Here is a 20,299-nt window from a genome sequence, read left to right on the forward strand (position 1 = left end):
TTGATATTCTGAAATTCTTTCATAACTTTTATTTAGGGAAAGATTGGGAACATGGAGTAAATCATACTTTCATTACTCTTATCCCCAAGGTGGCCAATATTGGTGGATTAGATGACTATAGACCTATAAGCCTTGTAGGAGGTTTGTACAAGATCCTCTCAAAATGTCTTTCGAGGAGATTAAGGAATTGCGTTTCTGATGTAATAAGCCCTATGCAGTTTGCTTTCATTCCAGGTCGTCAAATTCTGGATTGTTCTCTTATAGCCAATGAGGGGATTGATTTTTGGAGGAAAAAGGGACTCAAAGGATGTGTGTTTAAAGTGGATTTTAGAAGGGCATACGACACTGTGGATTGGTCTATTCTTTTTAAGGTTATGGAGAAAATGGGTTTCGGTTCTAAATGGAGAAGTTGGATAAAACAATGTGTTACTACTGCTTCTATTTCAGTTTTGATAAATGGGGTACCTTCTCAGGAATTTCCTATGGCAAGGGGTCTCCGCCAGGGCTGTTCTCTTTCGCCCTTGCTTTTTAACTTAGTTGGGGAACTCCTAAATGTCTTGCTCTTAAAGGCTGTCTCTGATGGATTGTTTTCTGGTCTGCATATTGGGAGGAATGAGACTGCTTTCAACTTATCTCATCTGCAATTTGCAGACGACCTAATTATTTTCTGTGGGGCTTCGAAAATGGAGATTTCAAATGTTAAAAGGGTCTTAAGAGTGTTTGAAGTTATGTCTGGTCTGCAGTTGAATCTTAAGAAAAGCAAGTTATTTGGTGTTAATACGGCTACAGAGGAGGTGGAGGAGTGGGCGTCGTCTATTGGCTGTGCAGTGGGGAAATTTCCTTCTGATTATCTAGGTCTGCCGCTTGGTGCAACACGGAATTCAACCTCTCTTTGGGATCCGGTTGTTTCAAAATTTAACAACAAACTAGCAGGTTGGAAAGCTGCCACCCTTTCCTTGGCAGGGAGATTAGTTTTGATTAAATCGGTTCTCTGTTCTCTTCCTACGTACTACTTGTCTATATTCAAAATTCCATCATCCGTTACTTCTAAACTCAACTCAATCATGTCTAAGTTCTTATGGGGAGGTGGAGCGGAGAAAAATAAGATTCATTGGGTTAGTTGGCTTAACGTGTGCAAGCCAAAGGAGGCTGGTGGTTTAGGAGTGTTAAATATTAGCAATATGAACAGAGCACCATGGGGAAATGGTCTTGGAGATTTGCTAATGACAAGGATGCTGTTTGGAGGAGAATGATCTGTTCAAAATACAATATTTATCCTTTTTCCTTATTGTTCAATAGCAAAATCCCAGCTCAAGCTTCTTGGATTTGGAGCTCGGTGGTGAATTCTTATTTTAAAGAAGACTCTTTTGGTTGCTATTTCCGCAGCATGTTCAGACTAGAAGTTGGGAATGGTCAATTTATTCAGTTTTGGCAGGACAAATGGGCAATGGACTGCCCTCTTAAGGTTTCTTTTCCGAGGCTGTTCGCAATCTCTACAAACCAGTTTGGAAAACTGATTGAATTTGGTGAGTTCAGTTCTTTGGGATGGATTTGGAATATTCAGTTGAGGAGAAGCTTAGCCGATTGGGAATTTGAACAGTGGGCTAACCTGATGGCTATCATTTCTAATTTTTGTCTGTCTAAAGAGGCAATCGATGGTCTGATTTGGAAAGGAAACGGAACTGGTGTCTATTCTACTAATTCATGTGTGAAGACTTGTTCTTTGGCTCAGAAGGATGATTATGTTTGGAAGAAATTTGTGTGGAAAGGTCTGGTGCCACCAAGAGTCGAGGTATTCATGTGGCAGGTAGTTCTTCAAAAACTGCCAGTGAGGTCTGAACTGGTTAAGAGAGGGATTACGGGTATAACAGATCTTTCTTGTCCTCTATGTAATTTGGAGGTTGAATCTTCTTCTCATTTATTTTTCTCGTGTTCAGTTGTGTGGTCTCTTTGGAACAAATTTGTGCAGTATTGGAGTCTTTCTGTGGTTTTTCATACAAATGCGCAGAAGTTTCTTCAAGCTTGGGAAGATCTAAATCCTAGGTCTGCTATTTGGAAGTTTATTCCTGCCGTTGTTATTTGGACTGTTTGGAAAGTAAGAAATGATATTGTTTTTGATAGAGGGAAGTTTGACCATCTTAATCTATTTTTCCTAGCAAGAGTACGACTTGCATCTTGGTTCTTAGCTAAGTTTGCAGATTCTGTTATTTCAATGGATTCTCTAATCGGGGACCCTTCTCTTGGGGATTCATGCTTTCCTCTCAACAAATCGATTGTTACTACAATTCCTTGGTCCCCCCCTCCTAAGGGCTTTGTAAAATTGAATGTGGATGCAGCTACAAATTCTGATTGGAACAGCAGTGGAGTTGCGGGTATTCTAAGAGATGAGGAAGGTCTTATTCTAGGATCTTTTAAGGAGGCCACGGGTCCAGGTCCACCCATTATGATGGAGCTAAGGGCTATCCAGAAGGGCTTAATTTTCTTTGATTCAGTGAAAGGAGGTATTAATGGTCGCTTGTTGTTAGAATCAGACTGCAAATTGGCAGTGGATTGGGTCAAGAATGGCACTTTCTGCCCTCAGATTTTTGTCATTCTTGTCAGGAACATAACAATTAAGCTAAAAGAAGTTGAGGGTGTTATTAGATGGGTTGCTCGGACAGCCAATATTGAGGCTGATGGGTTGGCTAAATCCGCCATTGGCTAATTCCAGTGTGTCTTAGGGGTATTTTATGTTGGGATTTTCAAATTGTTGTAAGGGGCTTATCTTCTTGTTGTAATCTTATGTATTTTCATTAATGAAGTTTAAGGCACTCTTTTCCTCCTTCCTCTGAAGAAGGAACTCATTATAAGTTCCTTATTCAAGAAGGGGGTTTTTAACGAGGCCTACAATTCCTATCAAAAAAAAAATAATGTCTCGAGCAAGTTTTCACAGCGTAAGGAAGAATTTTACTCAGAATAGTTTGATTTTATACTTCCTTAACACAGCTTAATCGCGGATATAAAGCCAAAACCAGAAATCCTTGATCATCATTTATGAATATATTTCATTTACTAATATCATAGGATGCAACCCTAGTACAAGTGGTTATAATCTACTTTCCTAGGTTCGAAGTTCCTAAGGACTGAATCTGCGTCATTCTACCTTTGCCACTTTGTTAGAAGGTGGTGGGAAAAATGCTAACAGTTCATGTTGGTCAGGAAAGATAGTTTCAGGGGGCCAGGTCTTTTATTAATTATTCTATTACCTCAGTGGGTGAGAGAACATCCTGCTCCACAGAACGTATTGAGGTCACCACCAACTTGTCCTGCCAATTGCTGGCTCGACTTTGTATCCTGAATTGCCATTCTGATCCGACCAAAGCTAAATCTAGCATTGGATCTAGACCATGCTCTGGTTCAAATTTTGCTATGTTTAGATGTTCCCGCTTAAGCCTGACCTGATTTGGAGAAGTCCAAGTCAGCATATCAAATGCAATGAAAAATCCCACCAGAAACAATTTGAAAAACACAAAGGAAAAAAAATTAAACAAGATTAACATATAAATACATAGGACTCACTTGAGTTGCAACAAGATTCACATCACCATTCTCAAATGTTAAAACGCCCTTTGGTTTTATCCGCTTTGGATGAGCCAAGCCATTCAACTCGAGTTCCCCACTAACAGCAAAGTTAAGAATCAAAGGATAAACTATCCTCAATTCTGGTCCTAAAACAAGCTTTAAATCACTAAGGCGTACATCTACACTTGGTTTAATGTTCACTACCTCCATCTCCTTATCAACTTCAGCTGATTTAACTGGAGGGGAAAAAAAATAATAAGTATTTCCCTTGGATGATCATAAACAAATGACAGAGACGAACTGATTATAGAACGATAGATGGGATTCTGTATGCTCATGAAATTGGGGATAAATCCTCATCCTTCATTTTCAGAATATCGACATTATTTATTGCGCATTTTAATAAATAAAAAGCTGCTTCATCCTGTCAGTATCATTTAATTTATATAGAAAATAAGAACAAAACCAAAATATAAGTTTAAGTTCAATAGCGTTTAATATATTAATCAAAGATTTAGAAATCAATAGACCAACCCATATCTATATCTATAATTTTCTAATACAAGATTCCACCAATAGGCGTAAATTTATAAATAAACAATAGAGTTTTTTGCTGCTTCTTCCTCTTCCTGTTGCATCAAAGTTAGCTTATTCCTTATATTTGTCACCCATTAGAGGCTTCAACGTATTGAAAAACGAGAACAAAATCCACTATAAGAGATTTTCCCTTGAACCTCTTCAAGTTATCTAAGAGCCTAACTGATAGAAAAGGCCCCCAATTTTCTTTTCTAGTTTAGTGATTTGTTTTTAATTTGGGATTCATAAACACATAACGAGTATTGAATAGCACATAAAATACTTGTCTAAATTCTTATCTAGTGGTTGAAAAAGAAATATTTCAATAATATCTACTGAAATTAACAAAATTTAGAACCACATAAAAGCGAAGCCTTGATTTCTATTGCTGTATTTGGTGACTGCTAGGGAAAAAGAAAAGGCATCAAAATTGAAAGCATTGAATAGCATATACTACCAGATGGTTGTGGGAGTTTGGTCCTTGAAGAAGCAGGTTCAGAACCAAAAAACCGTGAGACATATCTAGAAGCAACTGCTTTGTTGACACCAGCATCTAGAAGCCTGGACTGATTTGATGCCAACCTATTGAAAGGTGCAACTCCACCACCCTTATCATGCGGTAAATATGCCTCCCCATGGCTCAATTTAATATTCCCTGATATGTTTGGCTGCAGTATGGAACCAGTTATCTGCAACTGAGTGTCAACCTGGCCACTGATTTCAGAAAGATTTCAGTTTTCCACAATCAACGCATAGGAAATCAAAACAATTAGGCAGCTAATCAAAGGCTAGAGGGGGGTGTTGAGAGTTCTGTTTGGTATATGGATCTAATGGGGAGAGTACGGAAAATGCCAGAGGGCAGCTAGGGAGCAGTACTGCAATTAATACCTTTCATCAATGATGGCAATAAACACAGAAACCACTCATTTAGAAACAAAGTCACTATATTAAGAATCATAAATCATGTTCACCTCAGAATGTTCTTTGCCCGTACTTCAAGACCTTCACATTTCAAGTCAATTTTGTCACCCAGGGATGCTTCACTTGTTCTAAGGGGTAAATTCCCTTTTAGAAACAGCTTCCCTCTTCTGCTTACCCTGCTCTCCAATAAAGCAATGCATAACTTATTTGACTTCACACGTACGGTGCCACCAATGTTTGTAAGTGGTTGCCTGAGTACTGGTGAAGATATAGATGCCCTGTGGAATGATGCAGATCCATCAAGCACAGGTTGTTCAACAGTGCCTCTAACCTGGTTTACAAGACATGAAAACAATTGAGAGATACTACTAAATAACTCTTGGTTGAATGTTATGCAAATTCTTTACTGTAAGTGTTAAGCTAACAAGAACCTTCTTTAGTTAACCCACCTGAAGCATTACATCAGCATTGCCATTAAGCCAGTCTGCATACGGAGATAATGCTGTCAACAACATCATGCCCCCATCCTTTATATCAGCATCAATTCTAACTTCTCCTTCATCTAGGATGTTCCAATTTAATCCTTTAAGACTTTCAGCTAACTGAGCGTCCCAACCTTCTTCTGTTCTCTCTCGGAAGGTCTTCTTCTCACTAGTTTTATCAGTTGACTCCTGGCTCCTTTCTTTCACCCAGCCAGGGACAAAAGATGTCCCGTTTTTTTCTGTTTCTGTTCCTATTTCTTCATCGGAGACGCTATATTGGACAAACGTAACAGGAACACTTCCCTGTATGTGCACATGGCCATTTTGGGTGCGAGTGCTTGGTTCAAATTTGGCATTGAACAGAAAACGGCTGCTTGAGGTCAGGGAAGCAACAACTTCAGCTCGCCCAAGATCAATGCCCCCAATGGTACCATCCAAGAGCCTTACTTGTACATCACATTCTGGTTTTGCAAGACTTCCTCTGAGGTCTCCTTCTGTGTATAATATACCCTTAATTGGGGCCAGCAATTGTCGCAAAGAATGAACAGCTTCAGTGGCAGACGATTCAATAATCTGTACCAGGGTAGGAACTAGACTAACAGGAAAATTTAGAACAGCAAAATGAAGATTGGTTTTTGGCCCCAACAAAGTTCCATCAGCATGGATTGTTGCATTATCCTTTTGGATAAAAATTTTTTCAAGACGCAAGCCATCATCATTACTGTATGCACCCACCGCCTCAACATGTTGAGTGTTATAGCTTCCCCACTCCCAATCCTCCCCGTGAAAGTCAAATTCTGCCTGAAAATATTTACAACCGGTAATGTCAGAGGAAATATGTTGCATAGAAACAAGTTCCAAAAAGTTACTGCAAATGACAAGTGGCAATCTTTCTTCCAAAATATGCAAATTGAATATGACATTTAAGATCACTTATATGAAGTTAAGGTACCCCAAGAGAGAGAGAGAGAGAGAGAGAGAGAAGGTCCCCCATAGCAGCCTTGTGTTTGAGATCATGATTCACAAAAACTGGATATACTTTTGTGCTTGAGATTGAGTGTCTGTGTGTTGTTTTAGGAGTGTTTGGCCATAACCTTTACAAAAACACCAGCAATATTCATATTTTATAGTTCCCAAGATAATAGTTATAAACAGGCTTTAAGTCCAGATTTTTTGTGTATTATCATGAACAAATAAAAACTTGGCTTTTCCAATTCGAAGAAGTATAGATATGCATCAAAGATCCAGTTTTATTAAGCTTTGCAGCAAGAAATTCCGACTTGTTATTTCACACAACTATTGCAAATCAATCACATGATTATACACTAACCTTAACAGCAGCTATAATATTTCATGTTCGACAAACAAATATTTTTAAAAATTACTCATGCACATGGAAAATGCATACCATTGTATCTCCATTGCCTCCACCACTTGCATCAAGAGAACCGTGCCAACGGCCTTTAAGTTCAGCTAAACCTGGAAGACTTGGGTCTTCAAGAACAACTTCATTTGATGCAGTATAATGACCCCGAATTACCTAAAAATTCAAATAACTATCAAAAGCATAGAAAAGTACAAGAACTGAACTTTGGTGCGTTCTACATGCATAAATGGCATAGAAGTTTCTGAAATCAGGTATTGACCAAGCACCTCAAGCAAGTCCTGAAGACCCTCAGTATATACTCCCACTGATGGCAAACTTTGAATGAAAAGATCCTGGAGACAATATGAAGAAACATGAAGATTTTTAATTGAAAGGATTAAATACTCTAGAGTGATCTCCAATAATGCAAAGAAAAAGCAACCATAGAGAATTCTAATGACGTGAAACCAATTGCACTCTATTTTTCATTTTGAAGAACTTGGTTAGGATGAAGTGGGCACAGTTCATAAGAATAAACTATTATGCAACTACCAAAACGCTTCCAGCAAAATAGTTGGGGTGGCTTCTAATGAGCATATGAGCTGCCTTGAGAAAATTGAATATAATACATTTCAGTAAATAAACCAAAAAACAACCTTTGATCTAGAAAGGACAGCAGGATCTATGCTTCGAGACAAGAGTCTTGCAAGGGGAAGCATCTCAGCAACCTCAGCTCTAGGAACTTCAAGTCTCATTCTCCACCTTCCCATAGAAGATATCACACTACCAAGATGCCCTGTCATTGCTCTTCTCAACAAGCCATCCGTTCCCAATTCAGAGAAGTTTCTATCCCGGCTGCCAGGCAATACATATTCACCTTGAAGCTCATAACAGCTACTAGTTTGCTCTAAAACAGCTTTCTCAAGCGTGATCTACAAAAGTCCATGTCAGCCAGTAACATCAGCCACATAGTTTGCAGTGTCTATATGATGCAATACACGAGATTGATTAAAAATGGAGTCTTCAAATATGTTAGAAACTCTTTAGCAAGCAATATTAAAAATCAATTTGTTGCCACAAAAAAAAACCAAATCAAAGCAAAACCATGTCAATTACTAATATGCAGAATACAATTCCAAATACATAGATCAGTAAAATAAATAACCAAAATTAATATAAACTGAACTGGATGTATCATACAATCGCCTAGGAACCAATACTGGTAAGAAAAAGACAACTTAAAATTGAAATTTGTTGAAAGAATTCCAAACCTATTTAGAAACAAACACAATATATTACACAGTACTTTCATGTGAGATGACACAACAAATTAACCAGAAAATAATGTATATATCAATAGAATAGAAGCTTCAAATACTAACAACATCACCGCTCCATCTAGCAGCCACATCTAAGGCTTCACCAAGCACACCACTAAATTTAGGCCGAAGTACAGATAGAACACCGTGACCTCTTCTTTTCTGGAAATTAAGCTGGATTTCAGCCTGAAAGTGGAGAAAAATAAGTGATTAACTAACAATTTCCGGCTCAAATCACCACTACCAAATGATATATTAAATGATTAATCATCATTGACAGAAAAGAATCCAGCTTCACTTGGAACACAATGTTTTAGATGGAGACCAGTAACAGCTTAAAACATCAATACAAGCACCACATAATATGATAAAACCTTTTTTAGAATCTAGAAGATTTTCCGTGTAATGTGCAGCCCCCCCCCCCCCCCAAAAAAAAAAAAAATCTATTCCCAAAGATTGGAAGAGAGAACAGAACAGAAAAAAAGAGTAAAAGGATACTCCCACTATTTTCGAACTTAGACATGCCATCATCATCCGAATAGAATTGACTTATTTTTGGATTCTTTCTTGCCAAATTAATAAAATATGACTGAATTCTCTTGCCCTCTCTCCCTAAAGAAAACCCATATCATCTCAATTAGTTGCTATCTAACAAAAAAGCCCACATAAAAGGTTACCCGCTGTATTGTTCCACGAAGTGAAGCAAGCTCCAATTCATCAAGTGGCAAGTGGCGTATCTACAACAAAACACATGTCAAGAAAGTTTCGAGTTCATCTGACTTTTAGTCCTTGAGAAGACTAACATATACAAACTAAACTGGAAAGATCTCAATATACCTCAAAAGTAGCAGAATGCAGTGGGCGTAAACAAACATTGGCTCTCAGTTGCCCCTTCTGAAGAGAAAAGGAGAATAATTTTCCATTTGGCAAGTTTTCCTCAGAGCCAGGTTGTAAGGGCCGCAAAACCTCAACTGCAAGACTTTCATCTGGCCTGCCTATGGCATCTAACTGCACAACCAGAGTGGACAAACATTTTTTTGTAAATAATGAGGGGAAAATGGCAATACATTGGTACACAAGAATAAGCTGTCGACCTTTAGCATAGATATTATATTGAAATACTACACATTTTGAAAGAAGATGCTCACTCCTATTTTACCCAGTCCAACTATAACAGACTAGACAGGGAACATAAGGGCTCTTATTATTATTATTATTATTATTGTCACAGCAGGGTTGGGGGGCATAAAAAAGGAGGCCAAAGGCCAGTGGGACATTGGGGAAAGGATAATTTGCGAGAACTAAGGATCAGAACCCAGGCTTGCAAAAATTCTACCTGGAGGTGGGTGAACCATTTGAGCTAAGCCCCTATTTAAAATAAAGGCTCTTGATGATAAAGACATTAACTACTAACTGGGTTGCATAAATTTTGTGATGCATTCTTTTTTTTTCTTTCCTTTTTTCGGAATTTCGAATTCAAAACTATACACTGAACAAACCATTAAAGATCACGATATAGTAGACAAACATGAGATAGAGGTTTCTGTATCAAGCAGACACACTAGATCTCATCATCTCAATGAGAACAGTTATTTAATTAGTTTGCATATACTGATAACGAGGACATGATCCAATAAAATTAAAAATAGAATGAATTTTTTTTTGATAAAAGTTGGAGGTTTCATTAAAAACCCCCTTCACAACTGATCCTTTCCGAGAGGTAAGGAACAACTAGCGGAAAGAGGAAAAGAGTGCCTCATTTTATTGATATAAAATTCATACAACAAAAAGCCTTCAAATTACAATAGAAAATACTATCCCCCTAAGAATACCAAACAACATCCTCAATATAACTACCCAGTCAACCAACACCTTTAGCGAACTTATCAGCCTCCCAATTACAATCTCTAGGAATTAATTTAACTATCAATGCCCCAGACAATACAAAAAGCTCAATATCCTTAATTAGATTACTAAAATACACAGGTGCAGAAGAAGGCGAGTGAATCTAATCAACAGCTGTTTTGCAATCAGTTTCCAGAATCAATATTCCTTTATTAGACCAAATCGAGGAAAAGAAAATTTCAGTTGCTTTCCTAATTGCCTTCAATTCTGCCAATGGAGGACTAGATCCAATACTTTCTGAAAACGACGTCAAAGTGGAACCATTTGAATCTGTAAGAATTCCCCCAATGCCACCAGCCAACCCATCCTTTGTGACAGCACTATCAACATTGAATTTGTAGAAATCCGCTGGTGGAGGAAGCCATTTTTGTACTGCTCTATTCTTTACCTCTGAGCACTTAACACCATCTGCTAAAGTAGGATCCGCCATTAACAAGTCAACTGAGATCGAAACTTGTTGAAACTTGTTGAAACTTGGCAAGAAACCACTTAGCTAATCTAAATCTTACAATGAAGAAGATAGAAGACCTGTCAAGAACTTTTTTGTCGAAAACAACTGAATTCCTATGTTTCCAAATAGACCAAAGAACCACACTCGGGATAAGTTTCCAGATCACAAATTTGGCCATCAAATCAAGCCAAGAGCAAATGAATGATGGAAGATCAGAAGGCATAGCTGTACAGATATCCCAAAAGCTGAAAAACTTATTCCAAATCTCAGTAGTAACTGAATAGAAAATAAACAGATGCTGGGCAGACTCCTCACGTTGATTACATAACGGGCAAAGATCACCATCAGATAAAGGACCCCTCTTTTCATCAACTCTGATTTCACAGCCAATTTTTGATGAATAACTTGCCAAAGAAATGTTTCAACTCTAGGAGGAACCAACCCCAACCATACATGATTTTTTCAAATAAGGTTTTCTAGATGATCCTTATCAATAGTATTTCTGCTGGATCTCACCGAAAACAACCCATCACCATTCCCAGTCCAGGATAGGAAATCTTCAACTGCCTCGGATAACTGTATGTTCAATTTAATCATTAGCTCCAACCATTGTTCCAATTCCAGTCACACAAATTTCTTCTAGTTCGAACATTCCAAGACCAGCCATAAGAATCATAACTTCCAAAATCGACCATCTTCCATGTTTTATTTAAATACAATGCAAAAATTATAGGCAATTGAATTTTCAACGGGGAATTGTCAACCCAAACATCATTCCAAAAGGATATTGACTTACCATTCCCCACCTGAAGCCTTGAATGAGATCTCAAACTTTCTCCAGTCGAATCGTGCTTTAAGAAGTTGTTTACAATTCCTTTCCATATCCAAGATTCATGGGGAGAATACACCCTACTAACTGACATAGACAATCTATCTTTATTGTGTTTGCTACAGATCAAATTTTTCCACAAGGAGTCTTTCTCGTTTGCAAACTTCCATATCCATTTTCCCAATAAATCCCGATTAGTTAGATTCAAATCCAAAACCCCCAATCCTCCATATTCAATTGGGCTACAAACCGTTTGCCAATTCACCCAATGTATACGACTCTTCTCTGGCCCATCACCCCACAGGAATTTAGCCATCATGGATTCAGTTTCTGACTAACTTTGCTATGCAACTTAAAAATAGATGGGAAACAAATCGGAAGAGAAGAAAATACCAACTTCAGGAGCACCAATCTGTCAGCTAAGGATAGTGAATTAGCTTTCCACCCTGCCAATTTTTTATGGAACCTTTGGATAATAGGATCCCCAAGATAAAGAGAGTTTTTCTTTGCTCCAAGAGGTATCCCTAAATATTCCGTAGGGAAAGAACCCACTTAACACCCTATGGATGAAGCCCACTCTTTCAGAACGTCTTCTTCCATATTAATTCCGTACAAATGACTTTTCGAAAGATTTAAATTAAGACCAACTATCAAGCTGAAAATTCTGAACTCTTTTCACATTTCTAATTTATCCGAGGGAAGCGCAACAGAAAATGATAAGATCGTTTGCGAACTGAAGATGTGACAACTGGAAAGGATTTTCTGCCCCTCCAATAGAGAAGCCATAGAATAGACCCATGTCCACAACTTTAGCCAACATCAAATGAAGTAACTCACCAACTAAATTGAATAGACCCAGATTCATATCCTCCACTTCCAACGTTGCTTTACTATTGTAGGACTGGAAGAAAAAATCTGATACATGATTCATTATTTGAACTGGATCCGAAGTTTCCTTACCATCAATTTTCAAGGAACAAATGTTAAATTTTTTCCTGCTCGAAGCACAAAGGTGAAAAAACCTCGTATTCTTATCGCTATCCTTGATCGACCTTGATCTTGACTTCTGGAACCATTTGCTCTCTTCAATCCTATGCATTCTCCAAAGATCATTTTTGAATTGCGTCAGATTAGTCCTTTCTTGAGGAGATAAGCTACCACTCTAAAATTTTAGTTCCATATTAAGAATTTTTGCTTCCAACTCCGATATGGACTCTGAAATCCCTATGTGCATATTCCCATACCCGGCTTTTAATCGCCTTTTTTGTTCCTAGCAAAATGCTGACGATTCCTCTTCGATTATCCTCCTTCTTAAGATTTGATAATGCAAAACTAACCATATCTTCAAACCCTTCTTCCTCTAATAAGTAGTTAAAAAATCTGAATGGCTTTAAACCCCAATTCAAGCTTTTTTCTTCCAACAAAACCAAATTGTGATCCTAAAGAGAATTAGGAAGGAGACATTGCACCACATTCGGAAAACAATTCAAGAAGTTGCCATTAATTAGAAATCGATCCAATCTAACCCATGTTGGAGATTCTCTATTACTACTCCATGTAAACCAACCACCCGACAATGGAAGATCCATTAGATTAGTCTGTTGAATGAAGTTCCTCATCAGCTCAATGGAATGCCAATTTTGGGACGCACCTATTTTCTCCTTCGGCTAAAGATAGGCATTGAAATCTCCCCCGATACACAATGGAATGTTAAGGCTAGCAACAAAAACCATTAAACCCCTGAAAAATTCCTCCTTTTCTGCCTCAACAGTAGGGTAATATACATTAATTACTGCACACTTGAGTCTCGACATCCTGAACATACCAACAATAGCTATGAATCTGCTGTGTAGAAACTTCAAACAAATCCTCATTCCACATGCAAAGCAACCCGCCTGCTGAAGAAAAAATTGAGCCATTCAACCGATTACCTCCTATTTTCCTTCTCAACACGAGCTGACATTGTTCTTGCTTGGTCTCTTGAATAAACAAAATAGATGGGCTATTCTTCTTCACTAGCCTTGACACTGCTCTTGACTTTTTCTTTCATACCTAAACCCTGAATGTTCCACGAAATCACACTGATTTTAGACATTTATTAAATCTTCAAGAAAATAAAAATCCCCACAATAGAGAACTGAAGCTTAATTCTTCTTCTTCGAAGAGGTCATCTTCTCCAACTTCGTTATCTCTTCCTCTAACAGATTCTTCCCCCCAGTGAAAGAGATTCCCAACATATCACTAATCTCTCTCTAGTGGCAACAGCTTCCTCTCTCGCATTAATGGAAGCAGGGAACGAACTAGATGACTCACTGTCTTGGTCCAACGAAGCACGAACCATTCTTCTTTGTACCCTTCTATATACTCTATCATAAAAACTGATGTTGACCTCTGAGGAGACACTACCAAAACGACGAGATGAGATTTTATTATGGGTATGATGGCTATAGCTCTTAGACCGTTTTAGGACTCACCTGTGACTGTCACCATGAGCTTTAACATTTCCGTTATTACAATTACTCCCTTCAGCTTGATTTTCACCAATTTTTTTTTTTTGATAGAAGATTAGGCCTCATTAAAAACCCCCTTCTTACCCTCAATGTTACGAAAATAACATGAAGGACATTGAAAGGAGGAAAAGAGTGCCTATAACTATATTAATGTGAAGAATAATACACTGTCATCCCTAGCATCAAACTTAAAACCTTCCCACAAGAACATAAGACTTAAAAACCACATTCTGCTGAAAAGCCTTATCACTAATACATAAGACTGAAAACAAAATCACTGCTACAACGAAGGGAATCATACATTCTAACACCCCAAAAACACAACCTAATAATCAACCTATACCATCTTTAGCTAATCTGTCCGCTTCCCAGTTGGCAGCCCTCAAGATAAGCCTTAACGTAATATCCTTCCCTTCCATTAAAGAAACGATCTCCTTCACCAAGGATTGGAACATAGGGGTGCTTGATTCCAGATTTTTGATCCACTTCAACGCGTTACTTGAATCCGATTCTAAAATAGTCCTCTGATTAAGAACCAAACCTGACTCATAACACATGTGCAACCCCCTCTTTATCGCCAAAAGTTCTGCCAAAATCAGAGGACCACCCCCAACTTTATCAGAGAACCAATCAATCAACAAACTACTGCTGTCCCTAATCAGGCCTACTATACCACCTTTAATCCATCCCTTCACCATCGCTCCGTCAACATTAATCTTTATGAACCCATCTGGAGGAGGAACCCATCAAGTAGGTTGGGATCTCTTTTTTTCTGTCTAGCAACCGAATCTGCAAGTGTAAGGTCACCCACTAGGGAGTCGAAAGGGATCTGCATGTCAAAACTAGTAGCAAACCAAGAAACTAATCTAAAACGAGCAATAAAAAACAGCATCACCACATCCAGCGACCCATGTTTAAAAATAACCTCATTCCTGCTCTTCCATACCGTCCACAAGATAGCCCTTGGAATGAATTTCCAAATACTAGAGGTCGGAAGTAGATCGTCCCACTGAATAATACAGTCTAAGATGTTATTTGGAATCACCCAACAAACGTTCCACAAATTCGAAAATCTAACCCACAATCCCAAAGCTACCTCACAATGCAGAAAAAGATGTGAAACAGTTTCCCCAAACCCGCCACACAACGGTCATAAGGGATCTTCAATACCAGCCACTCCACGCTTCAACAATTCCTCTTTAACCGCCACTCTCTGATGAACAACTTGCCATAAGAAAGTTTCAACACGGGGAGGTGCTAACCCTACCCAAATATTTCGTTCCCAAAAATCCTGATTCTCCTCAATATCGACCGAATCAAAGAAATTCTTGATACATGAATTAGTAGAGAAGCAACCCTCTCCATTCCCTAACCAAATCCAACCATCTTCCTCCTCGTGAGACAGTGAGATGTTATTCAGCATAGAAATCAGGTGTAACCATTGTTCAATCTCTCAATCCACCAGATTTCTTCTCATTTGTATATCCCACACCCAGACTGCAGCATTGTTCACCCTAAACTCCACCACTTTACCCGTTTTATTAATCGAAAGAACATACAATATAGGGAACATATCTTTGAGGGGGACTTCTCCCAACCAAACATCATGCCAAAATACCACAGAATGACCATTTCCAGTTTTCAACCTCAAATTATTCCTAATGCAATCCCCAAACCCATCATTAGAAAAGAAATTATTAATCACTCCTTTCCAAATCCAAGAGGCACAAGCTGTCCAAGTATTCTCCAACATTTTGGAATTCAGTTCCAAGTTGTTCACACAACATACCACCCTCTTCCACCAAGAATCTTTTACAGAGGCAAACTTCCATACCCATTTACCCAACAGAGCTCTGTTCAAAATTGCTAAGTTCGGGATCACAAGACCCCCCAACCTTCTCGGCTTACTGACCAAATCCCAGTTCACCCAATGCATGTTTCTTTTATCAGTCAAACCCCCTATAAAAAAACAGCCATGATAGAGTTTAATTTCTGCAACACAGTAACTGGAATTCGAAATATTGAAAGGAAATAAGTGGGGAGAGAGCACAACACAGCTTTGACCAACACCACCCTTCCTGCTAACGCTAATGAGTTTGCCTTCCAATCAGTCAACTTGTTATGAAATTTCTACACAATTGGCTCCCACATTGCAACAGAATTCCTCTTAGACCCCAGAGGCAAGCCTAGATATTCTGCTGGAAAATTACCCACTGAGCAGCCAATTTCCTTAGACCAATCAGCTAGCACATCCTCTTCAACATTAATCCCAAAAATTCTGCTTTAGCCTAGATTAATCTTCAACTCCACCAATAACTCATAAATCAAAAGCACTCTTCTAACATTCTTAAATCCCGAATTGATGTTTTAGAAAAATAATAAGGTCATCCGCAAATTGTAGATGCGTTAGCTTGAAGGAACGATCTTGAAATCCTAACTCTGGTTACTGCCTGTCACCGTGGAACTAGCCACCCCGACATGATTAACATCTGGTAATAGGTACTCTATCACCTGACCTGCCACTCTGGAGCCACGTAGTCACCTTTGCATGTATTGAGAATGACTACAATTTAGTCATTTAAACTTACATTGAAAAGTTATGCAACATATAATTCTTTTTCTTACCTCGTCACACCATCTAATTTCAATTGATACATGTTATTTCCCTTTTATGCACCAAGTAACAATCATGCTATCCATAGAGGATCCATCAAAAACTCACCTTTTACTCCCAAACCTAATCCCGAGTTCTATAAATGACTATTCCATTGATTATAAGCTTCAAATATCAACAAAAAAGGTTAACCACGTCAAATGTACCATTTAAAAATGGAAGAGTAAAGAAGTGTGTATCGAAACATAGTTGCTAAAATATCCCCTTCATAAAAATGGAGTCGTGATAAAATTTTGAACAGGAGAAAGCATGCAATGGGCAAATGCCTGCATAAAACCATTATTCTATAGCAGCCAGAAACACTTCAAACATATGTAACCCTTGAATGCAACATATTGTAAGGATGCATCTGTCCTAGACTAACCACAAAAATTCTCAAATTGCTATGTGATTATCACCTTCAACCAAGGAGGCTGCCATTTCATTTTTGTCAAGTCTAAAAATTTTCCCAGTTCATAACTGAATGAAGAATTATGAGAAAAAGGCTAGCAAACTTGTTACCATCTTAATATGACACTCAATGATGCATAATAAGTCACTTCCAGTCAACAGTAGACACCTAGTAGCTAAACACAATTGTAAAAGAAAAGTAATGGGCTAATTACATATATCATACATTTCTAAAACATATGTTTTCTGCAACACTTTCAACACTGACAACTCTTGAAGAATTACTAAGAAAAGTTAGCAAACATCTTCAGCATGTGATCAGTTACAATTAGTGTTGTAGAGAGGAAACCACCAGTCAACAATAGACACATGGAAGCTACAAAAGCAACTTAAACCTTCCTCACTAGTTGGAAAAGCTATAAGAGTTAAAGGCCATACTATTACCAGGCCATCAGTCTATTTAGGTCCACGTCCTAAGCATTTTCAACAAAAGCAACACTTTCACAACTTCAACCCATGTTTTCTTTTCCCTTCCCTCCCATTGACACAATGAAAGAACATGATATTTTTAAACCCAAATATTATATTGTCTATATTGAATGAATTACTCACTTTGTCAGATAGACTATATGGGTTCAAGGCCATGCTATTACCAGGCGTCAATCTATTTAGGTCCTTATTTTAAGAATTCTCAGCAAAAGCAACATCCTTTCACAGCTTTAACCCATGTCTTCTTTTCCCTTTCCCCCCCTCGACACGATGTAAGAAAATAATATTTTTAAACCTCTATAATATTGTCTATATTGTAGGAATTACTGCAGACATTTTAAAAGAGCATGCAAAAGTTTTGTCTAGCAGTGTATTGTAGCCCTCTCAACATGTCCACCAAAACTATTACCATCGTAAGCCCTAAGATTCCTGAATATAAACACAAGAAAATCTTTAATAGTTATCTTGCCTAGTGGAGAAAGTTCATAGACGGTACCTTTACAGAATCTTGAGAGATGCTCAACTGTCCACCCAACTGAGGTGCCAACATTAACTGATTCAGTCTGAGACCTGAGACAGACAAGTCACCAACAAGACTCTTTTTACTTATATTATCCGTCATTTTCTCCAATTTCCCCTCAGCCTCGGAACCAATATTTTCATCACTCGTAATAGAAGACTTCAGAACCTTTCCATGAAATTTTATTTTTCCTGTTGCTTTCAAATGTGTAGGCCTTGGAGAATCAAAAGTATAGGAGGAGACCAGGTTGAAAAACTCAAAACCACGCATTCGCAAGTCCAACTCCACTCCTTCAACAGTAAATGGCACGGTGATATTCGCACTGAACTCCTTTCTGTTTAGCCAGTATTCCTCAGGGTAAGAAGTTTGAACTTTCGTAAACAAATCAAAAGCAGCAGATGAAGAATTAACAGTGATACAATCGGGTGCAATCATTATATCTCCCGAGCATCACTAAATGACCCTTCAGCTTTCGGTGCAGTCCACTTGATATCAAACCTCCTATGTTCAAACGGAATGCAAATAAACCAACTTATAAGCACCAAAAAAAGAAAAAACAAGCAGAAAATTGAGAAATAAAACTAGGTGGTTCGCATCCATGAACCCAAATCAAGAACGAAGGTCATCAGCTTACGGTTTCAAAAGTGATCCAGAAAGTTTTGTCTCCCCGCTTAAATCCCCTAACTTGAGTGGCATAAGATGAAGATAACCTGGTATATCGCTGCATAATCTTGTCGAAGGATAAATTTCCTGAGAAATTTACATCCATTGCTGTATCATCTTCCTCACCCTGGGAAACGTAAGTACCGTACATCAGTAAGGCAGAAGAAATTACTTTTGAATGTATAATGTGTTGTATGGCAAAGAAACATACTTTGATTATTGTATTTTCGATTTGCCAACTAGTTAAAGGGAGAACTAAAGCTAAGAAATTCAATAAATGACAACCATCTAGCACCAACCAAATAAATCACGAAATTGTGATATAGAAGAGATGCAAGCAAATATCAGTAATTATAGAAGAAGCAACCTTGTAAGTCCATAAAATAACAGTCAATGTATAAAGGTTAACCAGGCTCTGCAATATCAAGAAATAAGGAATGAAGCAGAAAGGAGATGCATTCAACATGATACCAGAAGAAACCAGAAACTGCTTGAAAAAGATGATAATCCAATGACAATTAAGTGTTCTGTCAGCGTAGCTAATTGAGCAGGAAAAGTAACATTAGCAGACCTCGGGACAAATCCATGCATTTCCTGCCCCTCGAATTTCCCCACCATCCACTAGACTAGCTCGAATTCCATACAAGTCAGCAACCTATAACATATGACACATTTTCAAAAAGCTTTCCACTACAATGTTATTCAAAGAAAAGTTCATCTTAATACTCATTATTTGTTAATGAAAACAACGTACACAATTGTCAGTATTAAAGGTAAAATTGGCAGACAGATTCGAAAATGGAACACGGTCAAATGCTGCCACTGCACCAGCCTCCTTATTTTTCAACATTGCTTCAGAGGCAGAGGATGAAGGGACATCCGAAACGGAGTATGATATCTTTCTAGACACCATTCCACTCCCTACAAAAATAGGGGCATCCAGTGGACCTTGACAGTTGAACACCGCCGTCACAAAACCAGCCAACTGCAGTCAAGATAGAAAGCACTAAATTCCTCAAAAATTGGAACATAACGGTAGAACAGAAATAGAGTGTATCTGATTAAAGGGGAAGATGACAATGTCATCTGTTAGAACAGAAAGTCCTAAGAAGTAAGAATAAGTCATAAATAATTAACAATGGTAGCAGACATAGAAATAGTAACACTCGTGATGATAAAATAGATGATATGCGTACTGGAAACAACAAAGGCTTCATTTTGAAGGTTTTCATCAGGGCATTTACTTCCACACACGGAACCTGAAAAGGAGTAATGGTGAATTAGAAAATTGGTGAAGAATAAAACATGTGTGAAGAATAAAACATGTTGCAAGTTGTCAGATAAACAAAAGGATCACAGCAAAGCTGCCACTTCAAGCTCAAAGAGAAAGCGTAGGATTAGAAGTCATGACTTCTTTCATTTCCTCCTAGTAAATTTTGATGTAAATGTTGTGTGATGCATGATGCATGTTACAAATACATTCATTTAAAATTTTAAACATAATCAAATGGTTCATCATTAGACACAGATCTACGACTATAAAATGTAAAATATATGGAAAAAGTTGCTATGACAACATCTTTGAGATGATCACCAAAGTACAGCTCATCTTCGAGTATGAATCTAACTTCAAGCATTACTTT

General features: G+C 38.0%; 1 protein-coding gene across 1 annotated transcript in view; it reads right to left on the reverse strand.

Moving 5' to 3' along the window:
- LOC120192674 (protein TIC236, chloroplastic-like) overlaps positions 1–20,299 on the reverse strand; it is a 42,676-nt gene that overhangs the window by 949 nt on the left and 21,428 nt on the right. The window contains 18 exon segments of the mRNA XM_039195417.1: positions 3,246–3,437; positions 3,559–3,797; positions 4,595–4,851; positions 5,109–5,389; positions 5,508–6,341; positions 6,949–7,080; positions 7,194–7,259; positions 7,563–7,838; positions 8,289–8,411; positions 8,903–8,962; positions 9,063–9,233; positions 17,970–18,439; positions 18,442–18,494; positions 18,628–18,708; positions 18,710–18,783; positions 19,228–19,311; positions 19,411–19,641; positions 19,853–19,915. Coding sequence (XP_039051348.1) covers positions 3,246–3,437; positions 3,559–3,797; positions 4,595–4,851; positions 5,109–5,389; positions 5,508–6,341; positions 6,949–7,080; positions 7,194–7,259; positions 7,563–7,838; positions 8,289–8,411; positions 8,903–8,962; positions 9,063–9,233; positions 17,970–18,439; positions 18,442–18,494; positions 18,628–18,708; positions 18,710–18,783; positions 19,228–19,311; positions 19,411–19,641; positions 19,853–19,915 — 3,687 coding nt within the window.

The sequence above is a fragment of the Hibiscus syriacus genome, unplaced genomic scaffold (assembly GCF_006381635.1).
Source record: "Hibiscus syriacus cultivar Baekdansim isolate YM2019G1 unplaced genomic scaffold, ASM638163v2 tig00116976_pilon, whole genome shotgun sequence".
In the NCBI taxonomy this organism is placed as follows: domain Eukaryota; kingdom Viridiplantae; phylum Streptophyta; class Magnoliopsida; order Malvales; family Malvaceae; genus Hibiscus; species Hibiscus syriacus.